Source organism: Manis pentadactyla, chromosome 3 (genome assembly GCF_030020395.1).
Source record: "Manis pentadactyla isolate mManPen7 chromosome 3, mManPen7.hap1, whole genome shotgun sequence".
Lineage (NCBI taxonomy): Eukaryota > Metazoa > Chordata > Mammalia > Pholidota > Manidae > Manis > Manis pentadactyla.
In genome coordinates this window covers 208700886-208723835 of record NC_080021.1, presented here as the reverse complement: position 1 = coordinate 208723835, position 22950 = coordinate 208700886, and the positions used below count along the sequence as shown (strand labels likewise).

The 22950-nt window shown below is 55.1% G+C and overlaps 1 protein-coding gene across 11 annotated transcripts in view; it reads right to left on the bottom strand.

Moving 5' to 3' along the window:
* The window catches only part of DAB2IP (DAB2 interacting protein), a 188460-nt gene that overhangs the window by 81701 nt on the left and 83809 nt on the right, over positions 1-22950 (bottom strand). For 9 of the 11 annotated variants that reach the window (XM_036915450.2, XM_036915448.2, XM_036915452.2 and 6 more), the window contains exons 2-3: positions 21281-21384; positions 2226-2368 (exon numbers count right to left, since the gene is read on the bottom strand). In XM_036915450.2, coding sequence (XP_036771345.1) covers positions 2226-2368; positions 21281-21384 — 247 coding nt within the window. Of the gene's footprint in view, positions 1-2225; positions 2369-21165; positions 21385-22950 lie in introns of those variants that run through there. The other 2 variants (XM_036915458.2, XM_057498991.1) reach the window with 2 other exon arrangements.

Here is a 22950-nt window from a genome sequence, read left to right as displayed (position 1 = left end):
ACCATAGCTGGTTTTACTCACTCAGCTCCAAACAGGATGACTCCAGAGACTGCCCCAGAGAAGTATCTGCCCACCCATCCCTGAAGCAGATGATAAATCTATCATTTCTAAGCAAAGCAACAAATCAGGAGACCCCAGTCCTAGCAAAGCCTATTTCAGCTCCAAAGCTAGGTGAAAGGATTTCAAACTCGGTCTCTCTGCCTGTCCGTGGGAAATCTGGGCTCTCTTCCTGTGCCAGGGAAGCCACCAAGCCAGATTTTGTTTATAGAAAATTAATAAGACAATTCTACACCACTGCCAGTGACATTCTGCACCAACCGCTACTGTTTACCACCGTTTCTAGAAATGGGCTTATAGTTCCACTCCCAACACCCCACTCTGTGCCCCTTCAGCACATGGCAAGGCTGACCTGAGGCCAACCTGGGCAGGACCTGCACGAGGTCATGTGGGCCATGCCAGGACCTCCAGCCAGGGTTGCCAGCCAGGTGCTTGCTGGCTTCCCACTAGGGGAGGTCAACAGGGCATGAACGCTGCTCACGGGAAGGCAGCCACACTCAGAAGCGGGACTGCCTTCTGTCCCTCCTGCACCCCGGACAACCAACACATGCACACAAAACGGTGTACGTACACAAGCCCCCGCATGCGGGTGCACAGGCTCCTGACCCCTGCCAAGGAAAGCGCAGAGAAGGGCATGTTCCTGGGGGAGGAAGCCGGAGGCGGGGGCCGGGCTGAGGGAGGAAGGCAGCAAACCAGGTGGCCTGTCGCCCAGACAATAACAAAGATGGGAAGCGAGATTTTCAAAGACGCAGTAGCTGCACCCAGCACTGAGCTCTGGCCTGACTGCATCTTCCTGCCAGGGCACGCCTGCTCCCCTGGGGCACCACAGCCATCAGAGAAAGGCTGAGGGTCCTGCCTCAGGCTGGGCTTGGCAGCTGGGGCAGGAAACCAGTCACGGACAGCGGCAGGGATGCATTGGAAAGAACAGCTCTGGGCTGATGGAAATTAAAGGTCTAGTAATTCTACTGGGGGACAGAGGGAGGACTCTGGGAAGAAGCTAGGGGTCAGTTAAACACTCAACCTTGTGCAGGAGTTGGGTTATAATTTGTACTTCTCCGCCTGCTGGAAACAAGGAGAAGGAGAGAGACATTTGTATTCTACCTGTGCCTCCCCTATAGGGAGTGCCTACTTGCCAATCATCACAGGGGCACAGCCCTATGAAGGCAGATGCCAAGGGCCTGCGATGTCTGGGCTGAATGCTGAGAAGACTCCTTGGTGCTTGCCCGTTCTTTCACCTCCGCTAGCTGAGCAGGGACACGTTCTAACTGGCACTGGAATCCATCACTGTGCCTATACCCAAGTGGGAAGGTGCCGTGGCTGGCACCGCTCAAGGAGGGGGACCTGGGCCACTCGAGTCTGTGCCTCGCGTCCAGGATGGCTTGCCCTTGCGAGCTGAAGCCTGCTCAGTTGCCGGTGAGCCGCCTCCTCTCTCCCCCTCTGCCTCACAAGCCACCTCCCCCTGGAATTTCCACACCTGCTCCTGGCTTGCCCAGGAAAAGGAAATGGGAAACAGGAGACACCCCTGGGAGTGTAGAGGTGAGGGAGGGAAGCCGCTGCCCACGCTAAAGAGGATGAGGTCCCTCTTTCCTGGCCTCAAGCAATGCCCCTAAGCTCAGAGCCCGGGCACTGCCCGCTCTGCTCGCCCAGCCCCCGCGGAGCACGCGCCCTACTTAGAGCAGATGTGCCCCCTAAGCGGCCCAGCCCCCTGCTCCTCCCCTCCAGATGTTCAGCCTTTTCCTCACCACTGGGTCTCAGCAAAACCCAGCCTAAAATGCCTTTTGTATCGGACTCCCGGGGCTCCAGAGGCAGGGGAATGGGTCCTGGGGGTGGAGGCGCCACTTCTGCCCCAGCTGCGGGCACAGCACCGCCCGCGGAACAATGCCCACCTCGGCAAGGCGAGGCACGACTTCTCCACGAGGGCACTTCCCGCCCGGCCTCTCCCCGGGCCGCGGGCACCCCCTCTTCGCCCGGGGGGGAGGGCAGAGTACGGTCGTCCCGTCGTGCCCCCCAGTCCGAGGCGGCCCCACAAGTTGCCGACGGGCGGCTTGAGGTGCCCTCTCGCTTTCAGCGCGCCCCGGCCCGGGCTCTCGCTTTGTCCCCGCGCCCTCCGGAGCGCATCCCGGGCGGCAGCGCGCGGAGGCCGGGCTACGCGGCGGCGGCGGGCTCACCTCTCATTGTCCGCGGCGGCGGCGGCGGCGGCGGCGGCGCTCCGGAACCCCGGCAGGATGTGGCGGAAGCTGTGGTTGCGGTCCAGCTTGGGCTGGCTCTTGGTGCGCTTGATGGAGCCCTTGAGGCGGCGGCTGAGGAAGCCCTGCGCGCGGGGCGACAAGAGGGGGAAGGGGAGGCGGGGTTAGCGCGGCGGCGGCGGGGGCGACGGGCCCGGGACCCGCGCGGGACCCGCGCCCTGGCTCGGGCGGCCGCGCGGCCGAGGGCGGGCGCGGGCTCGGGCTCGGCCCCAGCTGCTCGCTGCCCGCGCCGCCCGCCCGCCGACCGAGCGCCGACGGCCCGGCCCGCGCAGCGCGGCCCAGCCCACCCCGCCACGTCGCCCCCGCCCCCTAAGCCGCTGTTGCCATGGCGACGCCGAGCCGAGCCGCTCCGGCCTTGGCCGAGGCTGCCCGAGCTCCCGGGCGCGGGGGCGGGGTCAGGGGGGAATCGGGGGCGGGGCAAAGGGGCGGAGCCGTGGAGGCGGGGGGACCCCCCCCTCTCCCAGGCCCTGGCAGCCCCCCTCGCCTATTCCCCCAACGAGGTCACACCTCCAGCCTTCTTGAGGAACTCACGCCCCCGACTCCGTTCCGGATTGACAAAGCGCCTCAGTCCCCGGTTGTGCAGATGAAGGAAACTAAGGCTCTGGGAGCAGGCGGGTGGTCCTCTGGGGACCGGCCGGGCCAGTGCCTGGCAATACGCTGGCTACTTGAACCCCTAACCTGCGTGTCTTTCCTCCAGCAGGCAACCGTCACTGGCCCTCGGGGGTGGAGCCCCTTGCCTGGAACCGTTGTACCCTGGGAGTGGCGGCCACCTGGGGGCCAGGGGGAGGGACCTGGGGATAAAGGCTTTGCTGAGTATCTCCATTGCATTATTCAAGATTTGGAGCCACGTCTGAGGGAAGACTGTGCTAGAGGGACTGCTGCCTGGCCGCATTCATGTCCCGTGGTGGGTAGGGGCCTGCTCCTGGGAGGAGTATGGCAAACTCCAGCCTGGGACCCCATTCAGGCCACTTGTCCATCTACTAGGCTGCCCTGGGCTCTGAGGACAGAGCTTAGTCCCAGCCACAAGGGCTCTTGGGTTGGAAGAGACAGGGAGGAGACAGTGCTCTATCTGTTCGGGTTGAGCTAATGTTCCCTTTATAGGAGAGGGAGTACATTTGGGGACACAAGGGCCTGCAGCCTTGGGTGTCCTAGACTTAGAACCCACAGATGGTTGGAAGGAGAGGAAAACGGTGGGGGTGGGGGTAGGGGGGAGGCGGGGAAGGTTCCCTGAGGGAGGAATTGTCTGAGAGGAGTTCTGGGGACTCACCCACCACAGCCTGAATTCCAAGTGAATGATATATTAACTCATCCTGAAGCTAATGTTGTACACCATCTGAACACCACATTTCATCCATCACACAATAAAGGGAAGGCTTGGCAGACCTGTTTGGTCCAGGAAGAGGGGTGGACATTTGCTGTAGGCCATGCCCTGTGCCAGATCTGCCCATCTCCATGGCTCCAGCACCCTAGGTCATCAGGTCAAATATGGGCTACACACAGCATCTCACATCACCTACATGAACAGAAAGTGAGAAACAACACCCCTTTCTGCAAAGGAGGAAACCTCTCTCAGAGAGGCAAAACAACTCACCCAAGGACACACAGCCTCTAGACCTGCCTAATGACAGAGCTTGTTCCACAAGACCCCCTCTCAAGCTTCCCCTTTTCTGTCCACTCTCTTACAACTTTCCCTTTTCCTATCACACTCCCCCTACTCTTTCCTCCCGCTCATTCTCTCACATCCAGGGGGGCCTATCCCTGTGGCTGCCAGTCAGAATTCTGTGCATTCTCCAAGGCCCAGCTGAAATGCCACCGCACCCAGAAGGCCTACCCCAGGCAGTGGAGTCCAGAGGCCTCGCAGCTCTGCAGCTCAGCGGTACCATCAAGGTACTCTAATCCCTTGCCGTTCAGCACATACCTCTGTGGCGTTACGGGCTGCTGGAGAGACAGGGCAATGCCTAATGCAGAGGGACCCCAAGTGGTGGCAGGCCAGGGGGACAGCAGGCTCGGCACTCCCACTTCACAGCATGAAGGCAGGAGGCTGCACCTCTGCAAGCTCCAGACTCTCTCAACCTGGGCCTTTCGCCAGGTATGGGGGAGGGACGGTGCACCTGGCTGACTTGGATGGGTTTTTCTCTCACAGGTGTTGCCAAGCAAGTTCTCCCAATGGGCTTATGCTTTTCCTTGGTTTTTATTTGCTACACTGATGAAAATTTTACACTTTTTGTACCCTTGTGGTATAAAGAACCACAAAGCATGTTTCATAATTTATATAGCTCATTATGTAGCAATATTGACAGCTTTATCCTATTTCTGAGGTTTTTTTAGAAAGGTTTCTTCCTTCTAGGAGGTTGGGAGGGATACGTGTCACTTCTTCTTTCCCACCCCTTCTGCTGAGGCTACACTTGGTGCTCCTCTGACAAGGAGCCTCCTCCTTGAGGCCAACTCTGAACACACTTTCCCCCACCCAAGCCAGCCATGACCTTGGACACTCACTCTGTAACATTCGCTCAACCACTATTTATCGGAAGCCCACTGTGTACCAGACACGATGACAGCAGTCACAAACACTGTGAGGTAAGCAGTGTGCAGATTAACAAGAGCAGAGGGAACTCAAATTTGCTGGGAGAGTGATTCTTCAAGGAATGGGGAAGGCCCCTGTTAACCCCCCCACCCCACCTCTCATGTCCCCCCTAGAGGACCTTGTGCCCCCAGGGGACCCAGCTCAAGGCTCTACATATGACAGGCTTAACAAATGTTCATCATCCCAGAAACCTGGAAGAGGACTCAGATCCCAAAACTGCATTGGAAGGGTGAATGAGGCCCAGAGAGGGAAAGGGACTTTCCCAAGATCACAGAGCAAGGTTAATCTAAGACCCTGAACTCCAGTTCCCTGCTCTGACCAGCCTTACAGCTTACTGACTGACTTCCTCCATGGGACCGAGGGCCAAGGGCAGCTCCTCATCCAGCCCTGGACCAAGAGAGATGAGCCTTTTCTCTTGTCCGTTCATGGGCAGGTCCTGAAACATGATTTCTGGAGGCACCTGCAGCCCCAACCTCAGGAAGAGGGACTGACTGGTCTTCAAGTCAGAAAACCATGTTCTAGATCCAAGTTATCCTGCAGTGAGAGGTAGTGGGCAAATCCTGTCTGTTCCTCCAGTAAAACAGGGTTCTCAATGCCCATTTTCTAGGACTACTGTGCAGCCCACTGACAGCCCATGGGCTGAGAACTGGAACCTGGAAGCAAGCAAACTGGTACTCAAATCCAGCTCCACAGATCACTGGCCAGGGGATAGCAGTCAAGGTCCCTCAACTCTCCATGAAATGGGTGGAGGGGTGCAGTGAGGATTAAGTAGGACAGAGCTCTGGACCCCCCTTTCCACACCCCCAGAGCCTGACTCTATCCCACCTTTTCCAAGAGGCTGCCCCTTGGGCCACTCAAGTCCTCTCACACCACTTGTGTTCAAATCTTAATTCAGACAGGCTATGGCAGATTACTGGACCTCTCTGAACTTCAGAGCTCATGATGGGCTAATGAAGATACCTACTTTATAGAGTTGTGGGAAGGATTAAATGAGTTAAGATATTAGAAAAACAGTCAATATTAAGCAACTAAACACAGTGGTTACCAGCTTTACTATTATTATTAGTGCTGTTGACTTTAGTACAACCACAGATTTTTGCCCAGAGCAGGTATGTGACCACCACAGGTACCTGTCTGGGCTCTCCCAGGAGCCAAAGGCCTCCAGGCAGTGGGGGACAGGGCTGGTTTCATGCCTAGTGAATGAATGAACGTGCTTTCAACATGATCCTTGAACCACAGAATGTCACACAGTTTGGCAGTTTTGAATGCTTTTTTAAACTAGCACTTTTTTCTAAAGCAACCTCACAGAGACTCCCCATGTACAAAGTGTGTGCACACAGTGGGGTGGGGCAGGACTGTACAGGTGGGGGCCTCAGCTTTCTTTCACTAGAGCAGGCACTGATGTCTAAGGCTCAGCAAGCAGCCTGCCTGTCTGTGGGGCCGAGCCTAGTCCCTCCCCGGATGGGGCACTCTGCCTCTGCTAACCCAGCCATGTTCCCCTGCTTCCCAGATGGCTGTGCCATTGTGCTTAGTTCAACAGAGGCCCCAGGGGCTTTTGCACAGGCTGATGCCTGGTGCCATTACTCCCAGGCCATTCCCAGGTGGCCTCTGCCCCTCTCTGTGACAGCCTGCTGCCCACTCAGAAGCCTTCCCTCCCAGCTGATCCGCAGGGCCCCATGGGCTTCTATCCATGTCATTGACAAAAGTGCAGGGCAGTCCCAAGTCTGGAACAGAGGCTGGGGGTGGGTGGGCGGGCAGGTCTCTGGCTGGAAGCACCAGAGTTCTTGGTAGCCCCCGACTCCCATTCCAGCCACCATGCCACCATCCTGGCATCTGGCCCACAACCCTGCTTCTCCTCTAGGATTTTCTGAGAGACTTTCTCAAGGGCCTTTCAGAATCCCAAGCACATGATTTCTTCATTTACCCATTTCAGTCAATTCCAAGCAATGATGATGATGACAATAAATTGCCAGTTACTGAGCTCCTGCTCTGCCAAGTCACTCTGCCCCTGGCACTCACTGAACACCTCCCAAACCCTAGGAGGGGATGCCCAGGAGGGTCCAGTGCCTCTTACAGGGAGTCCTTGGGAGGATACGGGCGTCAGAACGCATCAGAATGCTTCAGGTTTTTGGGTGGGCGAATGGGAGACTCAGAGAAGTCATGCCACTTGCTGAAAGTGGCAGAGCTGTTAGGTTGTAGAGCTGGGGGTGTAACAGGAGAGTTCTAGACCCTGGTGTGGAGAGGGTGAGGACCCCCTACAATCACACACACACCAAAGGCCAGAATGGGAGTTGATAGCTTGGCTCATCCCTCCCACACTCAGCTCCGGGCGCTGTGCTGGTCCTGGGGTGGGGGAATCATAGGCCAAACCAGAGGAAAGGGAAGTACGCTATCTCCCGAGCGCAGGGCTGTCACAGAGGCTCATAGGCACCACCTGGAGGCCCAGGGAGGGAAGCCTTGCTCAGCCCCAGGCTCACCGGCGCCTCTCTCCCCACTCAGGAGGTAGCACATTAAGGACCAGGAGTTGCATTCCAGCACCACCTCTTGGGCACGCAGAAGCAGCATGTCACCACTGGCCGCTGAGCCACCTTCTCACCTGAGCATAAAGCACCAGGCACCATACTTGGTACATAGAAGGTGCAGGCAAGTTCCCTCCCAGGACTCCATCGTCTGGTCCTGCATTGTCCATTCAGCCTTCATCACCTTCTCCCCTTTTAACAAACTGCCCCTGGGTCACTGCAGACAGGTGGGCAGCCCTGACCTACCTCTGACTCCCACTGAGACAGTGCTCAGGATGGACACAGAACCCCATGGGTTCCCTTCCTCAGCCCAGGCCCAGCTCCTCCCCCAACAGCTGGTACTAAGGCCTGAATCCAAACAGAGAGCCTTCAAGGAAGGAGCGTGTTTTAACAGATGTGACTCTCTGTATCTTTCTGCAGCTTTATGCAAAAGCTGAAATCACACCTAAACAAGCAGGAAAGCGAGGGGAAGATCCCATCCAGCTAGTGCCACCTCTCCCTAGGAAGGAGATCTGCTGGGCACACAGGCTGGCAGGCAGACCTGACACCTCGGCAAGCTGGCAGAGATACCTCCCCCCACCCTGGCTCCAGGAAGGGGTCCTGTTTCCAGGGTCCTGGGGTGGATCCTGGGAGGGCCCATGACGGGAAGCCAGGCCAACACTCCCATGATACTGACAAGACATGCAAGGCCCAGAGGGCAGGGGGACTTGTCCGGAGTCACTGGAACAAGGAAGGGCCAGAACCATAACAGACACTATATCCCCTCTTTCCTCACTCTGTGCTCTTTGCAATGCCAGCATCCTGTACCTCCAGAACCTCCCAGGCTTCCTGCATTTCCTCTTTCAGGCCTCAGTCTTCCCATCTGTATTAAAAGGGGCTGGCTTGAGTGATCAAGGCCCTTTCCAGTGCTGGCATCTGAAGGCTCTATAAAGCCAGAGCAGCTGCCTTCCGCGGCCGGGCCCTCCATGCCTGGCACAAGCAGTACTAACGAATTCTCGGCTCTGCCTGAGTCCTTCAGATACACTGTTCCTCCTGCCTTCCTTTTCTGTTCCTGGAGATCTGCCCTCTACAAGCTGCTGGCCCTCCTTGGCCTCCTCCCCTGGGAGGTATGCACCTTCAAAGAGGGTCCCAGTTGGGGAATGACTCACTAAAGGTGGAATGTCAGACGCTTTGACAAGTGAAAGGCGAGGCAGCCGGGATTACGCTGGTGTTCAGACCATCCTGTGCCTATAGAACCCTTCCTAATCCCCTGCCGGTGACCCTTTGAATGTCCGACCTCCGTACTCCACCTTACCCAGAGTAGGTAGCCAGACTACTTGGGTTACACAAAGAGAATAATTCATGGGCCATGCAAACCAGGGGGTGCTGGGACCTGAGATTCAAGGGTCACAAAGGCACGTGGCATGACCACAGAGAAATGTGTGTGTAAACCTACAGATCTTCCCACCACTACCACACACAAATACACACACACAAACTGACCAGCACACATACAAATACACATATACACAATCATGAAACATGAAAATAAATGTAAGATATACACAGTATAAGCTCACAGATATACACACATATTCAGCTGTCATCAGGCACTCATGGAATGAGGCTGACCCACATGTGCTCATGTTCACAACCATAGCAGGAAGGAAAATGGCCCCACTAAGCTCAAAGAAAGCCCAGATTTTGGGTGCAAGGGGGGAAAATACCTTCATGCTGCTGCCACCATGCGCACAGCTCTGCGTGCAGGGCCTCACTGACAGCCTAATGGGTGTATGTACATCCTGTTTGCTTCTCTCACACCCTGAAATCTTGCCTTCACAGCTCCCTGAACGTGTGGTTTCTCAGAGTCCTGCAGCCTAGCTTGTTGTTTTGCAGGGCCCTGCCCCTCTCAGGGGCTGGAAACCCCTGCCGCAAATGTTTCTCCTTCCACCATCATCACCGAAACTCCACTATTTGACACACCTCCTTGGGTCCCAGGGTTGCCTCAGTCTCTAGGGATCCCCAGATAAAATGCAAATACCTTTCATTCCCCCTCCCCCAAGGGGCACAGTAGCAGTGTTCCACCACCTACAGGCCATGGGCCTTAGGCCAGTGACCTAACCGTCTGAGTCCGTTTCCTCTTCTGTAGCATGAGGACAACTGTAGGCACCTCACTGGCTGTTGAAACAAGTCAATGAGATAGATCATGCATGGAAAGAACTCAGCCCATTTCCCAGCACACAGAAAACATTAGTTACTATCATTGTCACTATCATTGTCATGATTTTTATTGCTTGGACTTTGAGTACCAAGGGCAGGCCCAGCCCTTAGCCAGACAGAAACAGAGGGCAGGAGTTTACAGGAGCAAGCTCTGGGAACCAAATCTTTGACAAGGAAAGCGCCTGGTCAACAGCTCACTCAGGTGTTTTCTCTAAGTCTCCCCATGTGGTGGGCCCCAGAAGGGACGCGATTTCTGCCCCCAACAGGCCCGCAGTCCAGTGGAAAGGAGGTCCTTGCCTTTCCTAGACACCTACAGGAGCATCCTCACTTTTTCGCTTTTGCTGCCTCCAGCCCTATCCCCTTCCCCCGTTCATTCTCGGAGGGCATCCAGAGGGATCCTGGGAAAGCAGATCAGTCCTGCACTGACGAGCCCCACCTCCTTCCACGTCTCCCCAGGGTTCCTGGGACGAAGGCCGAGCTCCTTGGTGAGGGCCCTAAGATCCCTCATGATTTGTCCCTGGGCTCCAGCCCCTGTGGCTTCAGTACAACTTTCAGAATTGCCACCCCCTCCTGCCACAGGGCCTTAGCACAGGCTATTCCCACTGCCTGGAATAGAGGCCCCCTTTGCCAGTGGATCCTGCACACCCTTTGGTCTTTCCTTACACTCCTCTCCTCAGAGGCCTCCCTGATACTCTTGGATTAGGCCAAGTCTCCTTGCAGACTTATCACAGTTGTGATTATACATGTATTTCATGCTTCCCTCCCTCAGAGGATCATGGAGGCCATAGGGGTCCCCAGCACAGAACACCTGGCAAGTATTCCCTAAATACTTCTTGATAAATTAACAAATATATATGATACAAAAGAAAAAGGAGAAAGAAAGAGAATATATTCTGGGAGGCTTTTTAATTGACCCACTTGGGGTCAATCTGGGTGGGCTTGCTAGAGGAGGCAGCTTTAGAGCACATAGTACAAACATTGAAGGTGAGACAATGGGAGGGCTGGCCAGGATTATCTGGAGCAGGGCAGCCACACAGAATCACAGGCAACAGTGCAGAGGTGGGACAGTGGTGAGTCTGGCTTCCTCAGAGGCCCCTGGAGTGGTCACAGGTCCCTCTGACTTCCAAGTTATATACCACCACCTGAACGGAGGCTTGTCACATGGAGCATAACTCCCTCCCCAGCGCAGAGGGCACCCAGGTCAAGAAGGCCCCTAGGAGCCCTGAGGGTCTAGAGGAAGGATGAAGAGGGCACCCAGTTGGGAAGAGAGTGAGGAGGTGAGGGTGGAGGGGAAATGGGACATCGGAGGGGCCCTCCCAGTACTTGCCAGTGCCCAGGATTGAGCAGCATCAGTGAACAGTAATCAGACATGCACTCCTGAGGTTGCAGGAAGGGAAGTGATAACCCAGAGCAGCCAGGGAGTGACTCACTGCCCCATAAATCCTCGGCCAGCCAACACTTGCTTCAGCATAATAAGCCCATCCCAAGGTCTGGACAGCCACAAACACTTCATCAGCTCTTTAAGTCCTTGGCCAGCCCTGACCTCGGGGTGGGGAGTCTGGCACCAAGGACCACGTGGCTACAGGGAAGCTGACTCCATCAGGGCGCCTCACCCCTGCAGCAGGATCTCTACTTTCTCCCTCTACCTCCCTCAGTCCCTGTCGTCCAAGTCCCAGGACCAGGCCAGTCATCCTGGGGTGACTCACTGACTTCAGGCTTATTATCCATCAAATCATCCCCCTCCTGTCCTGTGCTCTGTGCACTCTGCATAGTGAATGCTCCCAACAGAGGCCACCTGGCAGAATGGCAAGAAAATCATGCTCTGAGTCAAGAAATCTGGACTCAAAACCCAGGTCTGCTTTTCTTTATAAGGAGGACTATTCCAACGAGCTAATTAGAGTGAGCCAGATGTATTTATTAAGCCCTGTCTAAGCTTCAGACACTGTGTTAGGCCTTTATATAACTAACCTTACTTATGCTCATAATCCCAATGTGCAGATGAGAGAATGAAGGCTCAGAGAAGTCAAGCAACTTTCACAGGGACACAGAGCCAGGAAGTGGCAGAGCTGTGTTCAACAGATAGTCTGTGCCACAGCCCAAGCTCTTCCATAATTCCATTATTGCACTATGAGGCTCTGAACAAGCACCCGAGCCTCTCTGTGACTCAGTTTCCCCATCTGTGCAATGAGAGAATTGGTCTACTGATATCTAAATCCCTTCCAGTGGAGCATGCTGCCTTTACTTTCCTTGGTGACCCATTTGCAAGTGACAAGACATGGGGGGAATCTTCTGGAGACAACAGCTTGAGCAAAGGAAGGGTGCTATTGGTGGGACTGGGCTGTGCTGTGCTCTGTGCTGGGCCACTGGGAGGTTCTGGTGGGTCAGGTGGCACCACCCCAGGCACCCAGCTGGCCTGGGGTGGCCGCGGAGCATCAAGGCAGGGAAAAGGTGCTGTCCTGTTTCTCCCTGGACCAAGAGCCACCAGGGAGCACCAGGACCCCCACACTAGTGGGAGGGAGAGGTGAGAGGTGGGCAGCAGCCCCATAAATCCACCTGAGTGAGCAGTGTTTTTAAAAGACCTTTTCACTACAGGATACAAAACGCACCGTTTTGGGAGAGGATTTTATAGGCCATTTCTCCTCCTGGGTGATTTACCATCTGCAGGCCAGGAGTCCTTCCCCAAGGGATCATGGGAACCCACAGGGCAGAGGCAAGGTCAGTTTCGAGGCAGGGGCTGGTGTCCTTGCCGGGACTCTGTGGTGGTCAGGGTGACCTGTCTGACCTCTCTGCTCAAGGTGGGTGGCCACTCGGCACCTCGCAGCTGGGGTTCTCAGAAGTGAGGAGGTGGCTGCTTGCCCTCCTCTCCCTGCCCTGACTCTCTCATGAATTCATTCTCTCCCTCTGGCTCTCTCACACACCTTCATTCCACAAGCCCGTCCCAGTGCCCAGGGCTCAGACAAATCAGAAACAGCCCCTGCCCTTGAGAAAGTCACCACCGTCGGGCGGATGGTTAAGTCACAGCATTTGTGCTCTGGAGCCCAGCGGAGGAGACACCAGCTGGAGTCGAGCGGGATCGCGGAGGAAGGAGCTCTCAAGACAAGGGAACAGCCAGAAGGAACAGCCTGTCCAAGGCTGGAGGCTGGGACAGGCCTGGGGGCCCCGGATGCCGCTGGGGGCTGGGGGGGTCCCTCCCCTGGGAGCCATCTAAGGTCGTGGAGCACGGCAACAATCACGGTTTGTTTCAGGCATTCTTTGAGCAATATCACAGGAAAAGTTACTCTTCCAAAGTGGGGCCGTGGGTCAGAAACACATGTCATCGTTACCACCTCCAAAGAGGGCCGCCCAGCTTTGGAAACAGTTCCCACCCAAAGTCTCAGCTCTAATTATGTCTCCAGTCCAACCCAAATGCCACTTGATATGACACAAGCAAGAGCTTCATTTCCACACCAGGAGGGGGTGAGCAAGCAAAGGCACCGGAGCCGTGCCCCCTGTGCCCAGTGTCCTGGGTCCCCGGGGGAGAGGAGGGCCTGCAGGGGCCCCAGGGTGGGGCGTGAAGCGGGGAACAGGTCCCTCTTATCCCAGGGGAGTCTACATTGCACACATACCTCCTGACTCGTGGGGCCAGGCTAGCTGGAGACAGGGGCAGGACAAGATGAGGCAGGGATCTAGGGAGACCCAGGTTCAAATGCCAGCTCTGTCCCCAGTTGGCTGTGTGACCTGGCACAGTGCACCTCGCCTCTCTGGGCCTCAGCATTCTCATCTACAAAATGGAGAGAATAACAACACTGGCTGGCAGAGACTGGCGGCCTGCTGTGGGCCAGGCTCTGTGCGAATGTCTACACTGTACGAACAGCAAGGAGCTGGTGGAGCTGGGACTGGAACCCAGGTCAGCGGGACTTCCAACCCAGGCTCTGACCCCCCTACCCAGGACGCCTGGCTTGCTTGCTCTTTCCTAAAGAAGTGGTGAGGATGGAACCAGATACCTGCAAACCATCACAGGGCCACCATGACAGGGTGTCTGCTGGCTCGGCCTGGTGGCCATGGTGCAGCCACCCTGCCTGGAAGCCCTCACGCTGGCCAGCCCCCAACTGTGCTCCTCCTCCTGCTGGGAGGCTGCCTCAGCCTTGCCCCTCCAGTGGCCATGATAAAGGTCCCCTTTCAGAGGTCCCCCAGCTCTCTGGCCATCCCAGGCCCAGTCAGTTCAGCCGTCAGGGCCAAGCCCAGCTGCCCACAGGGCCTCCCTGATTTGACCGGTTCCCTCTCCCCAGCGGAGGGGGCTGTGGGGTGGGCTCTGAAGCTTGTTTAGTTCAGCCAACGCCTGTGGCTCAGAGACACACAAACCCCTGGGACTCTGACTGTCTCTGGGAGTAGCCAGCCTCCCAGGCGGCCACTTGCTGCCCTCTGCTGCCCCCAACTGGTGAAAAACCGCCCTGCACAGACATCTCCAGCGGCCTCCACCTGCACTCACCACATGGCATTTGGTATTGGGCACCCCTTCTCCCCCTCTCCACCTCCCAGCACCAGGGCTGAGCCCTAGAAGCTCTACCAGGGGTGATATCATCTCGCGGCAGCAGATGAGGGGTACAGAGGAAGGGGTCTGTCTGGTTTCCTGGGGCTCTTGGAAAGGTGTCAGGTAGAGGTAAGCCCCATCCACCAGAAAGGGGGGCAGGGCATGAACACTGGCAGAGTGCCTCCCTCGTGCCAGGCACTGAGCCCTCACAGCCACCCTGTGAGCAAGGAGTGCCTGTGGCCATTTACAGGTGGAGAAAGAGAGGCTCAGAATTGGGTGATTTGCCTGAGAAGCTATGGGGCCATGATTCAAATCCTGCCCTGTCCCAGGTGAATGCTAGCAAGAGCCAGCACTGTATCCCCAGTACCCAGAGGGGGTGTGAAGAGAGGGAGAAAGGCCCCCAAACAGCATCCCTCCTGCCAATCACAGAGCCTGACATTCTACCAGCACTCAAACTTCCGCTTTCCAAGGCTCCTTTTGTGCAAGGAACCTGTCTACACCACAGGGACTGGGGAGTCACTGCTGATGCCTTATCAGGGACCGGTTTATCTGATTCCTTGCTGCCCCACATGCTAAGTGCAGGCCTGGGGAAACAGCTTACAGGGATGGCCTAGAGGTATTTCTGGAGGATCCCAGAGAGGCAGAAAGAGGAGGGGGAGGGTGCAGAGACCGTCCTGGTTCCCTTCCCTCTCCCTCCTCCCCACCCAAACTCGCTTCCTAATCTGTAAAATAGAGCTACTGACACCACCCATTCACTAACGGGCAGGCAGCCTCGCAACCCTACCAAATACCACAGTCTGCCCTCAATTCCAGTCCTCAGATGCTGGCCCGGCCTCCAATTCAGAAGGGCCCAAACAGCCCCCAGCCCCCCACTCCTGTGCTGGAGATCATCGTGGCCCCTCCTGGCCACCCTGGCCAGCTCCTGCCTGGGCTGTCTGGACAATGCTCCCCTCTCCTGCATTCCCACTGTGGGAAAGGGGGCCTCTCCCCAGGAAAGGTGGACACAGACCAAAGGGAGAGTAATTTTCCTTTTGGGTCTGAGCAGTTTCACAACAATTAGGCTCCAGGAAAGGCAGGGGCCTCCTGGGCCTGCGTCACCACCAGCCCTCTAAGGAACACCTGCCAGGCCCTGGGTTGGGGGACTCCAGCTCACAGGGCTCACCTGAGCAGGGACATTGGGCTCAGGGGCAAATTCCTGGTCCTGTGAGGAGGAACCGGGGTTGGCCATCTGTGGGACACCTATACAGGGCCCAGCACTACCGCCCTCCCACAGTCAACCACAGCTGCATGGCTGACCTCCCTCCCTGGTTGGTGGACCACAGACTTAGACGTGACCCATGGAAATGTGCATTTGAGATGGGCCAGATGCAGCCTGGAGTGGTGAAGGGAGACCCAGCAGGTATTCCATCCTCCCTGGGCCTCAGTTTACCCCTATGTGCTGGCTCATCTGATCTGTGAACCCAGCCTGCTTTTCTCTCTACCACCCCAAGGCCCAAATGGAGTCCTGTTAGCTGAGAAGGGGCACTCGTGAGGGCAGAGAGGCAGACCAGGAGGTGGTGGTGCGCTGATGAGCAGGAGGAAGATCAGGGGCTCCCATGGGCAGTCAAAGCCATCAGTGCCCACTCTCTTAACCCCCCTCATCCCAGGAAACAGGACAGAGGTGAGGAGAAGGGCCAGCTACAGGGAAGAGAGGACAGGAGGGAGCAATGTGTGAGGAGCACTGGACAGGAGGAATGGAGAGACCTGGGCTCAATTCCAGGTCCTGCCCCAGACATGCTGTGTAACCTTGAGAAAGGACCCTCCCCTCTCTGAGCCTCATCCCCTCTTCGGCACAGGGAAGGGTTGGATCAGATAATTTCCAACAGCCTCTCTACAGTGGTACTGAGGCGCTTATCCACAGGCCTGCACATTTATTTTCATTTGCCTGTTCCGTGTGTGAAAGAGAAAGAAAGAAAGACAGCTGATACGTGGGGAGGATGCAGGGAAGCTGCAGGAGTGGGAAGATAGGCAAGTAACTGGGGAAACCCAAACCCACATCCCAAAGATCTGCTGGCTCCACTCTTACCTCATCATCCCCTGTGGCTCCTGTGTCCTATAAGGGACAGTCCAAAGTCTTCACCCACTCACTTTTCTCTCCAGCCTCCTCTCCTTTATGCCTCTAACTCATCCAACACCTTAATCACACAGAACCACTGGCTTGTTCCTATTCAGTTAGAGTCCACTGTAACTGGATTACTTTTCTCCCTTTGTTCCTGACAAACTCCTACACATCCCGCAAAGCCCAGCCCCAAAGATCCCTCCTTTAGGGATTCTTCCCTACCCTTACCAGCTAGAGGTGACTGCCCCTTGATCTGGGTTCCCACAGCACCCCAGGCACACCTCCATCACAGCTTCAGGACCACCTAGAGTGTGCACAATTTAACATCCAGTAAAAGTAGGTGGTTGAAAGGAACCAAGACCCATGCCCAGAAGAATCTGCAATCAACCCAGTACTGATTTTATCTGCAGCGTCTGCCAGCCCCCTGGGTCTTCCCCTTCCTGACACTTCTCCTTCTCCATCTCGCAAAAAATAGCCCTGAGACCTAATTTCAGCTAAACCATCAAACACGACTCTCCACTTTCAACTTCCCAAGGAGGAATCAACCGGCTGTCAAGTTTCCCAGAGCCTCCGCCACCTCCCACACCCTGGCCTGCCAGCTTTCCTCAAGGTCGATGGGAAAGGGTGGGGACCAAGGAAGGGGAGCCAGGGCCCAGCCCCGCACCAGGCGAGCTGTGTCTGGGGGAGGCGGCGGGCTGAGGGGACTTGTGGGGAGACCAGGAACAGTCACCATTTCCTTCACCTCCAAATCAAGCTGAATCCCTCTAACATGGGGTGGCAGGTGAGAGGGGGCAGCAGACTGCTGCTTGCTAAAGATCCTGGGGCTTTGGGGAGGGGGATGGGAGCACGCAGAGCCCCTGGCCCCTGCCTGATAGTTTGCGCAGTTCCAGGGCCCCCAACTTGCTGCCTGCCCTCCTGCCCCCTCCTTTCTCCCTGTCCTGTCCCTCTTCCCTTCTCCTGGTACAGAGGAGACAGACTTTGGTTTGGATTTTGGCCTCACCATCTCTCTGGAGCCTCAGCACTGATCACATGCTCCCATCTCTCTTCCCCGCCACACCCTCATCCAGGACCCCCCAAGGCTCTCGGAGCACAGGAGGCCTGCTAGCACCGTGTGGCCTTTGGGGACCACACCCCATCCCCAACTCCACATGCAGGCGGAAGGAAGTTCTACCAGGCGGTCATAACGTTCTACACCTCGCCCAGATCACCAAGCCAGTGTAAGGCTCAGCCCCAGGTCTGCTGACTTTACAGCTCCTTCTCTTTAGTTATTGCACCAAAACATTTAAGCACCGACTGTATGTCCAAATCACACGCTACCTCACAAAGCCCACTCGCCTGATTTTACAGATGGGTAAACCGAGGCCCTTCCAGGGTCACATGGTGTCCAAGAGGCTGCAGTGGAACCAGCACGGAGCCCCTGGTGCCCTGTGGGGGCAGCTGCATACCCAGGCTGACTCGCCAAAGGGTGAGGGCTGTGTGGGGGGGGTGCGACCAGCCCAGACTTAAAACTGCTCCCAGTTGGGTACTGACCCTAGACAAATTCAGCCCCTCCTGGACCTCAGTTTTCATGAAGGTGGACAGAATGAGTCTCACAGAACCTGAATCCTATAGACACATTGATTCTCCATTAAACTTCATCGTCGCAAAAGGGCACCCCTATGGGAGGTGGTGGCATCCTGTCACCTGGGTGTGAAATGGCAGTGAAGACGACAGTTACTCAAGTGTATCCTGTGCTGTCTCCCCTGCCTCCCCCAGGCAAAACCATGTTCCCCACGTTCCCTCTGGGGCTACCCAGAGCTGCAGTCAGCAGAGCGTGTGAGGATGTGGCTTGCAGGAATGCATGTGAGCTAGTGTGAGCTCACGCTGGGGGTCACGGTGGGGGTGTGTAGAGCTGCTTCTGGTCTGCACGAGGTCGTGTGCAAATCTGTCCCCAAGGCTCAGGCCAGACCTACCTCTGACCTCCCCACAAATATACCCTGTCCTTTGCCCTCCACCCTGACCCTCCCCAAATCTTTACTGTTTTGGAGCCAAAAGCTGAGGTGATAATGGTAGATTTCCTCTAAGCATTTACTATAGGTCAGACCTAGGCTGGCGTGCACACACGAAGGTCCACCACAGTCCTTCAAGGAAGGGCAGTCATTCCACACTTTACCGATGAGCTCACAAGCTTCAGAGAGGTGGAGTGACTAACAAGGTCACACAGGTCACAGAAGAAATGGGATTTGAACCCAGATCCCCTCCTCAAGCTCTCTAGAGTCCCCAGGTCTGAGCACCAGTCCAGGATAGAAACTCGACGCACATCCCTTTCCTTCACTGCTGCACACAGTAAAGGACCAAAGTGCCCAGGGAGGGACACAATGCAAACATCAGATAGTCCCAGCTCAGGGGCTGTGCGACACCGGGCAAATGACTTCATCTCTCTGAGCCTCAGTTCCCTCATCTGTGATACTAATGGCACCTCCCCTTAGGGTCGCTATGAGAGGGGGATAAAACGACAACCTCTAACCCATTTTCCATCCTGCAAACCCGAGTCAGGCAGGGGGGACTGAGTCTGGGTGCCTGGTGACTCAGAAGGCTGGCTCTGGCTCCTATCCACAGGTGGTTCCATAGCAGGAAACGGTGAAGATGCTACTACAGGAAAAATGCCAAGCTAGCTGGCAATTTAAGAGCTGCAAATTACAGCAACTTCAAGGTGCGATGATACACCTATTAGAGCCACAGAAGAAAGGGAAACGGGTACAAAGTGACGCGGTTGGAGCTCTGGGAGGCGGTGAGTGCGTGGGGTTCTCCTCACAGCCAGAGAAGTGTGTGCTTGAGCTCTGGGGTCAAAATGACCTGGGTCCCAACCTCGGCTCCACCATCTATTAGCTGTTGGAGATTTGAGAGTGTGACTCTACCTCTCTGAGCTTCAGTTTCCTCATCTGTAAAAGGGGTGATCAAATACCAGCTTCAGGGTTGTCTGCAGGATTGAAAGAGATCACATATGTAAGTCTGTGAGCGCAGTGCCCACGGTTATACTGTTATTAGCCATTGTTCCCGTAAGCCCCCTGAAGGCCCAGCCCCACCTGCTGTGGCCCTGGGGGTCCAGGGAGGACAGGCCTCGGCCTCTGCTCCAGTTGATTCAAGTCAGAGTCACTCAGGTACCAGCCTCCTGTCTCTCCTGTAGACTGGAGACCATCTCCCATGGTGCCCAGCCACATCCAGGGATGGGAGCCTGAATCCTCTTAGAACAAGTTCCCTTTTCCTCCTCACTGCCCTGAGGCTGATCTAGAGCCTGGAGCTCAGAGCCACCTCTTGGGGGAGGCTGTTAAAAATACAGATGTTCAGGCCCCGCCCCTGGCCCATGGCACCACAGTCTTGAGGGTGCTCAAGAATCTAGTTGGAAAGTATCTTTATAGCGCAGACAGATTGGAGAATCAGTAGCCCTGGGCAAAGCCTCATCCCTTCAGCCTGGCCCTCAAGGCCCCAGCTGACCCAGACTTGGCCCAGATTCCCAGCCACACCTCCTGCCCTGTCCTCCAGACCCCAGAACTTGGGTTCCATCAAGCATTTCACCATTCCACAAACACATCAATTTTTAGTCAGTTTTACCCTGCCTTACAACTTATTCCCTCTACCTGGACCTCCCTCCCTCACTGTCCCTCCCTATCCAATTCTACTGACCCTTCAACACCCATCTCAAAAGTCAGCTCCTGGGGACACCTTTCCCATCCCACTGGGAGCCATTAGCCCTCTTAGCTCACCTGGAACCCCCATATCACATCAAACAGGGACAGCCAGGCCTGTGCCCAATCTGTTCCTTCCATCCCAAAATCTCTTTCCCCTACTTCCCATAGGGTTGGCTCCTCATTGCTTGGATCTCAACTCAAATATCACCTCCTGACCACAACACCTCAAGGAAGACCTCCTGGTTTTCCCTATCACAGCAGCCTGCTTTTCTCCGTCACAGCACAAAGCTCCGATACAAGAACATGAGCTCATAAGGTCAGGGGCTTTGCCAGCTCCCCCAACTCAGCCCCAGTCCCAAGAATGGGTGGCACACAGCGGGCATGCCATAAAAAATGTTGAGTGAATGAATGGACGAACTAACGATCAAACAGCCATCTTCCCTAAAGACTGCAAGCTCCCAAGGAAGAGAATGCATCTATTTTTCCTTCCTGTCTACTTGCCCATGTCTCTAATGGCTGGTGGAGCTGTGGACAGAGAAGCACACGGTAACATGCTGAACAGGGAATAAAGTGTCTGTGCATGTCCTTGTCTGTGTGCATGCAGCAAGGATGGCAGGGACACAGAGGGACACAGAGAGTCAGACGTTAAGGGTCACTGGATTCTGTTTCCATAAAGTCATTTAGGTTTGTGATAAAAATGCATGTGCTGCAGAGAAGACAAGTAGTGACTTTATAGCATCTTACTATGCTGATGGACAGTGTCTATAATGGGGTATGAGGACTGTATAATGGGGGGAATGTAGTAACCACAATGTTGCTCATGTGAAACCTGAGCATAAGATTGTATGTTAATGATATCTTATTAAAAAAAGAAAATGCATGTGCTGATGGGACCACTAAAATCAATAGCTAAGATATACATACTGTTTTGTCCATTCTAAGATATTATCAGTTATAAGATACGGTGTTATTTCATGTGCCACCAAGAAAAAAGAAACACAGCAATTAAGTTATGACACACCACAGACTGTAACATGAGAAATATTAAAACAGGCAAACAGAAATTGTACATCTTAGAGCCCAGGAAGCATGGTGTGGAGACACATGTGAAGGTGCATTTATCTGAAGCCACGCTTGCCTCTCTTCCAGGCCTGAGCTGCTCTGGAAACAGCGGCTGCAGGGCCGTCTATTCTCTGCCTGCCGCCCCCCCATAGGATGGGACCCCCATGTGGCCCCAGGGGCAAGGCTGAGCCACAGAGAGTGAGCAGCTGGGTGATCGGATACCTAGAACAAGGGAGGCTGGATGCTCTCCCGGTCCGTGAGGCTCCAGGAAGGGGAACCGCGGGGTCACAGAGCAGCACCCCAGGCCAGGTGGTGATGGTGACGCAGAGATAGTTACCGTGACCCGGAATGGTGTAGTGGCTGAGGGCTCCATGCTGGGGCTCTTCTCGGTGAGGCTGCCGGGCAGGCTGCGTCGGGAGCCCGGCCTTTCTTGGGGCGACTCTGTCAACAGAGAGAGAGAGACAAGATGAATCCAGACAATCGAGGCCACCCAGTCAGGTCACCCGTCATTCCCATCCTGGCCAGGACAGCAGACCATTGGTCCCTTAAAAAAGTACAGGCACTGTGGAAGCCAGGTTGGCAGTTCCCCAAAAAGTTAAAGACAGAATTACCACGTGACCCAGCAATTCCACTTGCGGGGCATACCCCAAAGAACTGAAAACAGGGACACAAATGCTTGGATGCAAATGTTCACAGCAGCATTTTTCACAAAAGCCAAAAAGCAGAAGCAACACAAGGGTCCATCAACAGACCAACAGGTAAACCCAGTGTGACATGTCCACACGACGGCCTGTTAGTCCACCACAAGAAGGAACTGATACTTGCTACAAGGTGGGTAAACCTGAGAACCAGCTGAGTGACATCAGCCAGACATAAAAGGTAAATTATTGTATGAGTCCACTTCTATGAAATACCTAGAACAGGCACATTCATAGAGAAAGAAAGTAGATTAGAGGTTAGCAGGAGCTGGGGAGGGGTAGAAATGGGGAGTTACTGCTTAATGGTGTAGAGTTTCTGTTTGGAATGATGGAAAAGATAATAGAAGTAGACAGTGGTGATGGCTGCACAACATTGTAAAGGTATGTAATGCCCCTGAATTGTACACTAAAAAATTATTAAAATGGCAAATTTCATGTACTATATATATATTTACCACAATTTTTTTTAATGTCTCCCAAAACCCACACTTCAAGCCATTCATCTTGTGATGTACAGAGCTCCCTGTCGCTGGAGGTATCCAAGTCATCCCTTCCAACATGAGAATTGGTGATCTCTGGCTTCCAACTCAAACCTTCTTTTCCAGAGGCTTTAAACTTGAGGAAAGTGCAAGGGCCTGGCAGTTATGGGATCAATGGGAGCAGCCAGTTGCTGAGCTCCAGCTGGTTATTTTGGTGTAGCAATGGGGCGCCCAGGGCAGCCAGGGCTTCCCACAGTTCACGAGGAACTAGAAATCTGGGTTTTCTAAAATATGCAATATTTTGATTTTCAAATGGTGACAGCCAATTCCAACATTTTAGCCATGGCCTGAGCATGCGTGTTGAAAGGCTCCCAGTGGGTCCAGCCCGGCCACTTTCCTCACTGGTTTCCCTACACCTTGCCAGGCACTGGCCTCATCTTCTCCAGCCGTGTCCTCCCACAGAAGAGTCTCTGCCTGCTCCTTCCTACCTGACCCATCCCACAGGCCCTGGGGGAGACCCTTGGACACCATCTCTGCTGCCAGCTCTTGACCCTTTTCCAGTCCTATAATGATGGCCAGGGTACAGGGGCTAATGGGCAGTTAGCCCCTATAGCCAGGCCTAAGTGTCCCCTATCAATGTTCTCACTTTGCACACAGTGCAGAGACACTCCAACATGTATCCACTCAGACCCACCCCAGGGTCATAGTCATGTGTGGACGTGTGCACATGTGCACATAACGAAGGACAGGTAACAAGGAATAGATTTGCCCAGAAGGCAGAATGGGCTATTGGGAGCAAGTCTACACTTGCCCCCCTCCTTCCCTCCATG